We start from the raw sequence: 13,485 nt of genomic DNA, 5'->3' as shown, positions 1-13,485 counted from the left end.
CATAAACCATCTTCGATTCCTTCTGCAGCTGAGGACTTTGAACAGACTGAGAACTCCCTACCATCTCACAGTCAGCAGCCCCATTGTCACCTCACGAGCCACACACTCATAGCATTTGACCCAAGATGGAGAAAGAAGACGAACGAACAGGTCCCCAGGTTCCTGGTGACACGCTAATCCTTTTTAGCAGGGATGCAGGGTGGAACCACCCTCAGCTCTCAACAACACTAGCTACAACTCAGTACCAAATAAAAACTTCCGAGGCCCCATCTTTGTGTGGCCTACCCGACGTGGACATCTAACCATTCCAGCTAGCCAACAATAATGTATCCCATATAACACAGTCACTGGAGAACAACTGACACCGGAAGTGGAAGTTCTCTCTGGAACCCACACGCATTTATATCCTAAGTCTCAAGCAGGGAGTGGGACCAAGAACTCAAGTTACAGCAGAATCCCCAATCCACTTGGTCTTCATGGGTCCTGTGGACTAATACAAGCTCCATGATGACGTGGATCTTCACCTGTTTACTTCCCTTCGATGTTCCTGGTGTCAGGACAATGTGTGATTGGCACAGGAAGTGATGTGTCAGTGCATATTTGTTGAGAAAGGAAATGGAGGAGAACTGCAAGACATAGGTAAGCATTGAGCCAACTCCTGGAGAGCTGCCGCAAAGACTGTGTTGAGTGGTTGTATTTCCAAAGTTCACGTGCTCACACAGACCAATCAGCCCCCTTGTGAGGGTGGATGAATTTCTTTCTGTTCCTCTGATCATGGCCTCACAGCGTCATCCTAAGGATCAATTCTCTAAGTCCTTTTAGGAACCACAGTGGAGGAAAATACACAGCCATCTGGCTGACCTGGACAGGGTCTTAAGATGTCATCAGCAAACTCTGGTGACCCCTATTTGACCACCTCTCCTTGGTGGGGAGGCCTGGTGGCACTCAGAGGAAGGGTTAAGCAGGCTACCAGGATGAGACCTGATAGGCTGTGATCATATGGTGGGGGAGGAGGTCCCCTTCTGTCACAGACCAACAGGAGGGGAATAGGATGAAAGAGGGAGGGAGGGGGGAACAGGAAGATACAAGTGAGGGGATAACAATTTAGATGTAATCTGAATATATTACCTAAATAAAAAAAAGATTAATAAAATTAAAAAATAAAACGATGATGTCACCGGCAGATTTCCAAGACACATTCTAGCTGCCAGACTCCAGCCTAACACACGTGTTAATTGATATCTGTGGGAAATAAAGTTCTCTAGTGCATATTTGTCAAGGCTTACTGTGCCTGGTATTCTGTGGCTCTTTCCCAAAGAAGCTGGTGGTAGGTGAGAAAACCTAGTTTTTTCCTCAAAGCTCTCCATGCTGTGGAAAACCCCAAAGCTGTAGAGGGTGGACACCCACAACCTTGGTCAACAGCAGTGCGACCTGCTGACCTCAGCCTCATTGACAACACTCTAGTTAGTGCCTGAAGCTATGGCTGATAGCCTCTCATTCCAAGGGTCAATCTCATTTACCCAAGCCCCCTTCATGTGAGCTGCTGTGCTGTTGAATCCTTTTTTTTTTTTTTTTTTTTTTGGCCTGGGGCAAACATCTTCCTCACCTCCTGGCTTGGATCCTCTCTCTGCTCCTCACATGGTTCATGCAAATTCATTTAGCTGTCACCATTCCTCATTTCTCACCTGTGAAATGAAAACCACTATAACCTGCTTCCTAGTGCTATAGCAACAAGCAAATGAGACACAAGATGGAAAATCACCCTATGTCTTGCTATGGCCTGGGAGATTTGCATCATTTCTGGGAACACTTCCTGATCAAATTGCTGGACTTTCCTCCCTCAGATGTTGCCTTCTGAGGTGTCTGAGTCCCTTCATTTGGGACTGGATGCCGTTTGTACCCATCTGCCCATGTTGTGTTGATTGGAATAGGTACCAAAAAGGAGGGGACCAAGTCTGCATCAATGAGCTATGATGAAGGTGGGACTCAGTGGTGCCCAGAAGCAGGTTCAGGATTGTCTTGCCTCTCAGAGGCATCCCTCCTCCTCCTCCTCTTCCTCCTCTTCCTCCTCCTCCTTCTTTTTCCTTGAACTATGTGTGTGTGCACTGCCTTCCTTACTGAGACAATTCTATCGCCTGGACTTGTATGTGACATTTCTATTGCATATAGCTCATGTATAGCCTGCTGAGCTCCTGGATTTGGAATTCATGTGCACAACCTATTATATGTCCATGATCTATTACTTAGTGTTGTGTAAAATAACCACCCTGTTTCGGTTAATAGTCATAAGCTCCTACAGTTTGTCCATTTTTAAGGCATTTTTTAAGTTCTTGGGCAATTAAAATCACTCAGAAGCACAGCTTTCCCTACAAAAGAATTACCTAGAACACCAATGCCTCTGAATCCATCACCTAATTTGCATTATTCCTTGGTTAAATATAGTATTTGCATGCATAAAGAATAATCTTTGAATATGAAAAGGAATTTACGATATTGCAATATATTGAGCTCTTTGGAGGAAAGATATTATGTAAATCTCAAAATTAAATATTAAAACAATATTACACGCTGCCTGTGAAAATGTAGAGCATTAAGATCCCATATGCTGGAACCAGTTCATTTTTAAAGGCTGGTCTCATTGGAAAAGAGTGGGTGAGAATTGCTCTAGAGCGGAGAAAAGATTGAGGCAGGGCTTTAAAAAGACTGGAATGACTTTAAAGAAAACCTTGAAAGAAGTAAATAAAGAAAAGATTTTTTTTTAATTCAAGGAAATGAAATTTTCACTGTTCTTAATTCAATTTCATAGTTCATTTCATTGCTGTTTTCTTATTGCTGACTCCATGAAGGTTCAAATTGTTTCCTAAGCCCCACCATTGAGAAGAAACTTGCAGGTTGCCTGAGAAAGGCGTTGACCTCAGAAAGGCTGAGGCTTGTTTGGCTTTCAAGTACTTAAATTTTTCTAATCGGTTCTAAACATTTTAGAACTGTATTTTAGGCTCATTAAAACCAGGCAGTGACAGGAAAGGCAACACTTGCTGGAACAGGGTGGTGGCTTTGTTTGTGTCCTGAGGTTCACTGCAATCCCTACCAGTCCCTACTGCCTCTCACTTAGCCTAACTGGCTTCTCTCCATGATCCTCTGGCCTTGTGTCATTAGAGTTTGCTCTCTCAGGCCTGGATTAGCTCAAATCAGGCCTTGGCTGACTCATCTTCCAACTCCCAAGATCCCTGGGACTCCTTTTCCCGATTCTGATGTTCCGAGTCTAGCCAGCAGAAGGAGACGTGAAAGCTGCCATTCCCTTAATTCTCTCTGATAGACAGATGATCCAGGCAGCGAATTAACTGTGGGAGTTCATGGTGGTAACAGCCTCACTGCAGATTGGCCACGGGAACAGAGAGAGTTTTTGCCTGACCCAGTCTACTTTAAAGTCACAGCAGCCGTATTCGGTGCGAGGGCACATCCTCCAGACCTCACGTAAATCTGAGCTTGCATAATTCATGACCAGCCCTGACCAGAGATGATGGACATTTTTTTTGACAGCTAAAGTGGCCTAGCTACATTGCAATAGCTTAGAGAGACTTTATAGGTTATATGTCCCACCATAATGTGATTTTTGATAGGTTTGAGGATAAAATGGTCACAAACCCGAGCTTGAAATTTGGGGACATTATTTTCTGGTGGTTAGATGTTGAGAAATTTAAAACCCACCCCAAGCCTAGTTTCTTGACCTGAGCTACATCCTTGCAAAGAGCTTACTAAGAGTGCACACACACTATAGGTGCTCAGAAGTAGCAGAACGTTTTTGTTCCTGACTAAATCCTGGGTGACGTCCATCTCATGATATTAGTCAAAGGAAACAAAGTCCTGGCATATCATGAGTAGGGTTATGATGGAAGAGAGGGACTCTGAACCACGGCTCGCCTTCTGGCTGAGTAAAGAACTATAGGCAAAGGGTACCTAGAATTGTATTCCTTTGGGAGCAGAAAAGTCTACTGTTATGAACAATTAGATGGGGAGAGCCATTGAAGAGCAGATGTCTCCTTTTAGGGAGGGATGTAGGAAGGTTGAAACCAAGAGGTGAGAACGTGGAAAGTCTTTACATATCTTCCCACCTTAGATTCTCCAAATCCCTGCGAGCCTCTGCTCTCTTAATGGAAAGATGGTTAATCGTTGGGTAACTAGGAGGATTAAATGAGACTGTCCACTCCACACTTCTTTGTGACTGTGAATGAACTACCACACGAGGTATCCATGGGAACCTTTACTCTGTTGCTCCAAGAGAACCCGCCTAGCAGTCCCCAAAGGAACCACAGTTCACGTTGTTGCTGGCTCAGGTAATATTTACAGGTTGACTTCATGATTGATTTCAGGATTTCTCTTGGTCGGAATTTTGGTCTGTCATCTGCTTAGGACAGTGATGGTCACAGATACTTACATGGATCACGCTGGAAAGCCAGGGTGGGGGGGTGGGGGGGAGGAAATCTAACCTGCCAACCTCCAACACTTGGATGAGCAAGTGCAATGGTGTCCTGAGAAGGCTAGGCACGTCATGGCTTATGGTTACACACAGGTCCACCCACTTCATTCCTGGCACTGGGTTTTCAGAATGCCAACTGTTTAGTCTCCTAACTACGGTAAAATCCATAGCTTTTGTTCACATGTCTCAGTCATTCTTGTAAAGGCATAGGCTCAAATGTTCATTTTGGTCATTCCCACATTAATAAACAAACAAACAACAACAACCAAGCCAATGCTGCTTGCTAAAGACGTACATGCAACGTACTCATGTACGTTGTCACCTTGGTAGTGTTATAAATACTATTCCTTGATATTCCCTAGACTAGCCAACTTGATATTTCCTTTATATGAACCAAGAAGGTACTACATCACTTTCTTGCTGATTATAAACTTTGTGATATCAAAGTTCCAGAATTATTAAAAAAAAAAAAGAATTATATATTGGAAGGGCATAATGGAGTATAGAAGAGAATTAGGAATAAAGGATCTGTTAGCTAGCAAAGGGCATGAGAAATGTGTTTGCACAGGCACAAGTGAGTGAGGATAAAATGCATGTTTTAGATGTTGGTGATGCAGGGCCCCTTTTAGGAGCCCTGGTCCTTCTGCTCACTAAAGCCCTGGAAAGGTGCAGATGGCAAGACAAGCAGATGAGCAGGTTCAGGAATAGCAGAGTAAAAGAAGGAGGGAGGGGAAGAAATAAATGCAAACTGATATAAGTGGCAGGTTTATTCTCACATGCTTAGAGAGAGAGAAAAGACAGCCAAGCCCAGGGTAACATGACAACCTGGCAGGATTGTTATTCCCAGAAGCCGGGACACTAAAATATTTCAGCCAGTTTTCTGCCTTAATTCTCCAAGGGAAACACTTGCTAACAAAGACTGCTTGTGTTATATGCTTGACATAATGCAGAAATTGCCACTCCATTTTCTTGGGTAAGACAAACTGTTCACAAGCTTTATCTCCATGGCACTGGGCTGCGGCCACCAGCTGGAGGCTTCTACCCTTTCACTCTTACTTTCTCACTATACACGTATGCATGTAAATATGGGACCAGGCACATACATACAAACACAACACATGAGCATGCACACACACGCACACACACACACACACACACACACACACACACACACATAGCAACAGCACAGCCATCTGGACAGCCATGCTTTCCCATAACACTTTTTTTTCTTCTCAGTTCTGACAGCTTTAACCCAAGAATCATCTGCCGTCAAAATGCTTCATATTAAAAGGTGTGGAACATGCCTGAGGATGGGATTTTTAGAATAGGAAAGAATGGAAAAAAAATTTTTTAAAGGAGGTCAAGAAAGGAATACAGAACAGGAAAGAGAGCAAGAAAGATGCTTAGCTTCTGCTATTCTGTTAACAAGTTATCCTTATAGAGTTTTTATTTAAAAATCTACATTTACAAATAAGATCATAGTCCACAGTTGATGACCTCTGTTACCTGTAGATGTGATACTCACCCCCACTCAGTCTTGCTCACTCACACAGGGGACAAGCGTCTCTTCCTCTTTAATTTCTTATTACTTACTGTCAGTGTACAGCACACGATGCTTAGAACACAGCGCCCTACAATTCTGCGCTTTAGGTCTGTGTCTTGTAAATACTTCCATTAATGAGTTTCATGGGAGGAACAATTGTGTCCAAGTACCACAGTATCTCTCACAGCATCCAGGCCACCACGTGGTATAGAGTAGACGCTAAGTAACTGTCTCTTAATAATGAATGAGTAAATAAGTGAGTTAGTGCATGAATGGACTGTTTAAACGGATATAAAAGGAAATGGATTGCGCTAAGAGGTGTAAAAAGCAATAATGGGGAAAGATGGGAAGAGCTAGAAATAAACACAGAGGCAGAAAGACGTGTTCTGATCTATGCACCCTGCAGAGATACTCAGGGTCCTAGATGCCTTCCATTATCTTCTGTCCTAGGACTTTATAGCACTGTAGCATGCACCTTAGAAGGCTATAACCTTGAGAAACAAGAGTTTACTAGAAAATGAAGTTTGTTCCACTGTGTGTCCTGGGAAAGCACCGCGGGTGTGCTTGTTCTCAAAGATGTGTAATGCTCCCACCACTCGTTCCTCTATCTATCCACCCATCCATCTTTCTATCTCAACGTGCATGTAACTCACCCATCCATCCACTCATCCATCCATTCTCTTTCCATCCATGCATCCATATCATCCCGTCGATCTAATCACCATCCCTCATCCATTTGTCTGGTAGCACTGATTGAGGCCTGGCTAGATACAGAGTACCAGCCCTGGCTCCAGCTCAGATACACATATTTGCTTTAATGCTGGGCACAAGAAAAATCTCCTAGTTTCCAGATAACTCTTGAAGTTTAAAGATGACACCAGTCTCCTCCGCAGTCGCGAACATCTCTCTTCTGACACTTTTACTTATAGGCAGGTGAGTGAGACGGGAGTGGCTTTGACTATGACTCTGCATAGAGATGGATGAAAAGGCAGCACCAAGACAGACAGACACACATAAAAACCTCCAGACTCACCAGCCTGATTTGTGGTGATGTTGACAGAGACATGCTGTGGGGGAAAGGGACTCTTGCTAGAGACTCCATTGATGGCCTGGATATCAAAGGTATAGGGAGTGTGGGCCCATAGGCTACTGATGGAGACGCGACACTCAGTCAGGCCCAGCTGCCTGGGTACAAACTCCACGTTGTCATCACAGCGGGAACAGCTCCGGCGGTCCGCTCGGCACTTCTTGCAGATGATGTTGTAGGTCACATCATCGCGACCACCAGTCTCTCTTGGAGGGTGCCACTCCAGAATGATAGACGTCTCATTGACGATGGAGATGACATTTCGGGGACCTGATGGGACACCTGCAGAGAGATAAAGAAAGGTCCAGTGAGCATGAAGAGACAGCTCCTTGATCAGCAGCTCTAGGCTGCCTTTGGGGTCTGCCCAACCTCAACCTAATCATATATATTCTATTCCTTAACCCCAAAGCTCCATGTTTAAATCCATCATAGATGTAAAATAAGATGGACAAAGAAGACAGCCTCTTCCCAACTTCCCTTTCCATCATTCTTACTCTGACTTGCTTTCTTTTGGTCAGGTATTCCAAAGGAGAGAAAAGTTTAAACATGCAAGCTTAGGTACTTCTGTTCTTAGGACCAAGCCCTATCCTCCATCAATGTTTATGGCTAATAGGCATGTATCTAAGGTAGTTACTGAATTTCATACTTTTTCTTCTTTGGACTGGAGCTCAATGATATATGTGAGCAGACTCTTTCAGGATCTCTACTGGTTCTGGAATCCTGCACAAAATTCCGTACGCCTTAGTACTCATGTGCTTGCACATGGTTCAAGGATGTTTCTCCATAGCGCAGGCTGTCAGAGCAGCTGGAAAGATGAATAGTCACACTGAACCAGATTGATAACTATAGACAGTAGGCAGCAGTGGGTAGGAGAGGTTCGTAGAGCCACCAGCTTTGACTCAATGACACAAGAAAGCATAAGGGTGTATTTTGGAGCAGCCAGTTAACTGCTTTATATGCCTGACTTTATTTATCTGTCCCTCCCTGCAAGGAACCCTACTGGAAGATGCAGTAATCGTCTCAAATGTTTAGGGAGACTAAAGCTTACAGAGGAAACTAGCCGTCGGTCACGTGGTCTACAGGCACCAAAGTCAAAATGGAGGCCAGACCTGCCTATTTCCAAAGTTCATATTCCTAAGCCGAGCTGTGCTCTAAGCACCTGCTTCCTTCAAACCAAGCAGGTTCATGGGGATGGCCACGGATATTCATGATTCAAAACATGGAAATGCCTTGCTCCATAACTCTGGAAAACATGAGCCCAGTAAGAGAGCAAAATGTTGCTGAATTAATGGCCACAGTGCCCGCATTTTTAGAGTATGTTGGAGAGCCCCCTTCCCTCCGACAGGATTGATCATAGCCTCAAGGTCCTAAGCCGGAGCCTTGCATACTGTCAATGTTTAACGGATGGAAATGAATCCTGCCCGGAAGCAGCCCCCCTTCTGAACAGCAGGTCGGCTGGAGCAGCCGCTCCCGGTAGTAATGCATTCAGCATCCACACACGTGACCATCACCAGCTGAACGAAGACATGTGTAAAGTGGTTCATGCTGGAGACAGGAATCAATTGCCAACACACAAAATGAGGGAATAACAGCAAGGTCGGAGGGCACCAGGGAAGGATTCTGTGTTGAATCAGTCAACAGCAAGCAGCTAGAGCAGAAAGCAAATATTAAACCAGATTCTATTAAAACATGAAAGAAAATCAGTACAGTACTATATAAAGCCCATTAGGCCTGAGCTAAAGCGTGGCATTCATGCACACTTGTGACAGGGTAGAATTCATGAAGCCTTTTTTTTTAACTGAAGCCTTTGCAAACGGTGTTCAGGAATTCTCCACCCATCTCGCCAGGGATACACACATCCACTCTCAACAAGTAAGCACACACCTAGTACACAGAGAGCTGCCGGTCGTGTCTCAGATGTGCTCTTACTGAGCCAGGACAGCCTTGCTGCACTGTACAATCTGTTTAAAAACCCATTTTGGTCCATGCGTGTCTTGAACATCTTTGTTTGCTTCCGGCCGGGGGGGTGGGGCTCAGCCCTTAGGCTCCCAGTGATCAATGCCAGTATTGCTCGCCCCACTTTTATAGCAAAGGTATCTCCCTCGGCCACAAGCCACTCTCTCTCGTTCTCAATAAATACCTCCTTCTGAGTGGGTGCTCTGTGCTAGGTGTGAAGTAAATCTTTTAAAAAGATGTTATGCCAGAGCATCCCAGGAGGTCCCAGGGCTGTCTTTCTGAAAGCAGCCTCAGGTAAAAATGCTGAGGCTTCATCAAGAGAGCAACCATCTAGCCCTCACGCTTTTCGGGACCTCTCTCCTCTAGAGATCGCATCTTCTGTTTGAACTTGAGCTTCATCCTGTCCTCTGGCTCCAGGCTCTGAGTATAAACTTGCAGAAGTCTTCACTATTTGCAAACCGAGCCCTACACACTGGCATCACCCCCACACTGCCCTAGCTAACTTTCCCCAATGTAACCGTCCCTGTCCCTCTTTTCTCTGGGCTCAGCCACCTGCTCCCCAGCTGCGTCCCTAACTCCTCCTACGACTGGGTTTCCTTTGTCCTTTGCTTGACAAATTCTGGGACCACAACTCAGTCGTAGCATTTCTTGACACCCTGTTTAGTCACCAGCCGGGCCCCCAGGAACCCCATCTTTGGTGTCCTCCAACACTTGCGTCCTCATTGTGGCCTGTTGGGGCCACTTCTTTATTTCCTATTCTCTATCTCCCCCACAGCTTCAGAATGGCTCCGGGCCTCATCAATGCACCTGCCTTGCTGTAAGGGCCTCTCAATTCACCCACATTTTTCTGAACCTCTCTCATCTACTTATACCAGAGTGTAAAATCTAAAAAGCACACGGGACCAAAGTACATTGCCTTCCAGCTACCCAAAACGGCCACTCTGCTCTCCAAGTCACATATGCCCCTGCCCTAGGCTCTTCTTCTGAGCAGCCCATACCCTCAGACTATTTACCCTCACCTCTCCTTGTTCTCTCTGGAGTTCTTTCCTCTCTTATCTACTTCAGGAACTCCAGCTCATCCTTAGAGACCCAGGATCTGTCTGTCAGTCATCCAGTCCCTTCCTCGTCTCCCATAGATCTATTTTTAAACAACTAACCAAACTGTACCATTGCACAGTGAAGGTCTCTCTGCGTGTGATCGTCACCATAATACAGCCTCCCGAGAAGAAGGTACCTGGCTTGTCTGTAATAGCCAAGACCGCAGAGCAATGTATCTAACTTTCCCCAGGATGCAGCAGTCACACACTCTCTTCTCACCTGGCTTCCCTTTCTGCTTTCTATGTGCATGACCGAAGGCCTGCTGTCCAACCTGCTAGTGCACTGTTTTTCAGGAGTGGCATATCAGATATTTATATTACGATTCGTAAGGGTAGCAACATTACAGTTATGAAGTAGCCACAAGATAATTCTGTGGTTGGGGGTCACCACAACATAAAGAATCATATAAAAAGGGTTACAGCATTAGAAGCACTATTCTAGTGATCTGGGATGCCTTTCTGTGGCAGGTGAAAGGACCTCTGGCCGACCTTGACTTTGCAGGAGCAGTCATGACCCAACTGCAAGTGGCCATAAGTAGAAGAGGATTTGATGAGATCATGTGGGGAGGGAAGAGCTAGCTCTGACACTCCTGCCTCATCTGAGGCAGCTTAGGAGACTTCCCTTGGCGAATGGTGCTCCCCACTGCTCTTAGCTGCTCAGAAAGGATGTCCTCAAGAAGACATGTATGTATGTATGTATGTATGTATGTATGTATGTATGTATGTATATGTATACATGTGTGTGTATTCACATTACATCCCGATTGTAACTCCTCCTTCATCTTCTCCTTTCCCTACCCTCCCTTCCTCTTCTTCTCTATCCTCCTCCCCTAGTCCTCTGAAAGGAAGAGCCCTCCTTCCCTACCATCTGATCCCTCATGAGAACTGCCTGCATCTTTTTCCTCTGTAGCCCTGCAAGGCCACCCCGCCAGGGGGAAGTGATCATATAGTGGGGACCAGAGTCCATGTCAGAAATAGCCCCTGCTCCTGTTACTAGGGGTCCCACGTGAAGACTGAGTTACCCATCAGCTACATCTGATCATGGGGTCTGGGTCTTCTCCATGCATTGCCCTTGGTTGGTGCATCAGTCCCTGCAGGGCCCCCTGGCCCCAGATTTGTTGGCTTTGTTGGTCTCCTTGTGGCGCTCTTGTCCCCTCCAGGTCCTTCTAGCCTTCCTCTCTCCCATGGGACCCTCAGTGCTCTCCCCAAAGTTTGGCTGTGAGTCTTTGATCCCCTGCTTTTCCCCCACATTTATTTAGGAGCAATTTTCACATGAAATATGGCCGCTCCTTTCTGAGTCCCCTGCGCTTTTCACAACGATCATCCCTGTGAGGTATGAGTTGAGGAGGAGGAAGCCGTGACACCCAGGGCCTTTCCCCAAGACTGAGGCACAGCAATCAAGGAGGAGCCAGCAAGCCTGGTGTGGATCCTTCCCCAGCCTCCTCACTGGTGGGATATGTCCTGTTTACTTCACCGGTCCATTCTTACAGGATGGCTCAAGGTTGGGCAACAAGAGTGACTGGGAATCCATTTGTTATTCATTCTTTCACTGTTATAGCCAAAAGTCTCCAGACTCTTTCAGCCGCTTAGGAGGCAAAGGAAAGTAAGAAACAAAGCTGGCAGATGCTTACATTTACGCTGATGGAGCTGGTAGTTATCTCTGCAGAGGGAAACCTGACAGAATAGAAGCAAACCTGGGACAAATGGGACGGCTTCAGATAAGAATAAGTGCTGTGAGATAAAACAGCCCTGGGGCTCAGATCCCTGGGACAGTGTTGAGCTCCGTCCCTTATTTCTATGAGGTCTGCTCTGGGGCCAGACAAGCTGGTGCTTTCAGGATGATTCCAGGTGTCTGCACTCCGGCATGTTAATGAGACAGTCACATTCCTGAAAATAGGTGGCCCAGGCTCTCACGCCTGGATAAAGTGGTCAGCCAGAGCAGATCTAGACCCGCACATAAGTCTCACTGGAGGAAGGTGCTAGGACCACTTTCTAACCATGTAGGTGTTTCTCCTGGATTGGGGAGTAGGTAGGTACGGGGTGGGTACTCTTTACCGGGACTATTTAAGCTTCCAGCAACATCCCTAGGAAGGAAACCTGAATGTTGTAAAGGGAGGCAGAGAGGGAGGTCAAAAGAGAGGAAGAGAATCTGCTATCTCCATCAGCAATGCCCCCTACCCCCATCATCTGCCCGGCCAGGCTCAGCAACACAAGTCTTGTCTGAGCTCCCTGCTCTCGTGGCTGCTCCCTCGTTTTTCTTAATTACATACAGACAGGCTTCCTGAAGCCTGTCTGATCTGTTGCCACGGTTACTACTGATGAACATATTCTGTTTAAAAGGCTAGGAAATTCAGTCCTTTGAAAGAATGGGAAAAGTGTTGAGCTGTGATTTTTCTACTTGGATGAAAGGGGAGCATGGTGGGTCCTGAGTTATGAAGACAGGCCTCCAAATGTCTTGCGGGATGTGCCCAAAGTGTTGGCTCAGTCACATGGAACACAGCTGACGCAGGGACCTCACGGAGATAAACTGGATCCTTTAGAGCCACCGGGGCCAGCCCAAGTGCTGTAATCTTGAGATAGAATCTCCCCGCTTCTTAATTCGATTTTGGTCAGATGACTTTGTTTAAGAATGGAAAGGCAAGGTAGGTGGAAGCAAGCAGGTGAGATTATTTGTGTCCGTCAAGCTGGAAATAAGAGAGCACTGGAGTAATCAAAAGAAACGTGTGTTTAAGACAGGTAAGCCCCGAAAGCCGGTTCCTTTATCAGGAATCTTACTTAATAAGGCTAACCTCCTGGTCTTAGAACTTCGAACTGAATTTCAGGCTCATACCAGGAACAGAGAAGCTAGGTCTCACTAATCAGTAACGCTGGAGCCAGGTCTGCATCCTTACACACCTTCCTATGGGGCTTCCTGAGGATGCTAGCAGTGGGCTGATGCTGTCCTAGAGATCCCACATCCCACCTCGCCTGGTTCTCCTTGAGTTAGGCCGGAAAGGGTCCCTCCACCTCTACGCATGCCTCCTGGGACAATCGGCTAAAGCAACCAGGTCATCCTGAAGAAAAGTGAACATGTGCTCCATGCATGATTGTTCACACAGTGAACAGGCTCCCAGTCTTCTTAAGCCAACCATGAATCCCTGAATATTTATACCAATAAACTTGGACAGCTAGGAGAAAATAAACGTGTAAGCCTTGATTTCCTAATCTAAAACAGGAGCCTGTGGCACTGTGACTGGTATGTGGAAGAACCGAGCTTGTCAGTAGCTGTAGTTGTCATTGTCATTGCTGGGTCATCAGAAGTCCTGATCCACACTTCTAATTAAGA

General features: G+C 45.9%; 1 protein-coding gene across 1 annotated transcript in view; it reads right to left on the bottom strand.

Moving 5' to 3' along the window:
- EPHB1 (EPH receptor B1) overlaps positions 1 to 13,485 on the bottom strand; it is a 441,689-nt gene that overhangs the window by 120,446 nt on the left and 307,758 nt on the right. Inside the window, exon 5 of the mRNA XM_084752229.1 lies at positions 7,054 to 7,389. Coding sequence (XP_084608355.1) covers positions 7,054 to 7,389 — 336 coding nt within the window. The remainder of the gene's footprint in view (positions 1 to 7,053; positions 7,390 to 13,485) is intronic.

The sequence above is a fragment of the Acomys minous genome (assembly GCF_964271855.1).
Source record: "Acomys minous genome assembly, chromosome: 13".
NCBI classification, from domain to species: domain Eukaryota; kingdom Metazoa; phylum Chordata; class Mammalia; order Rodentia; family Muridae; genus Acomys; species Acomys minous.
This window is presented reverse-complemented; position numbering and strand designations above follow the sequence as displayed.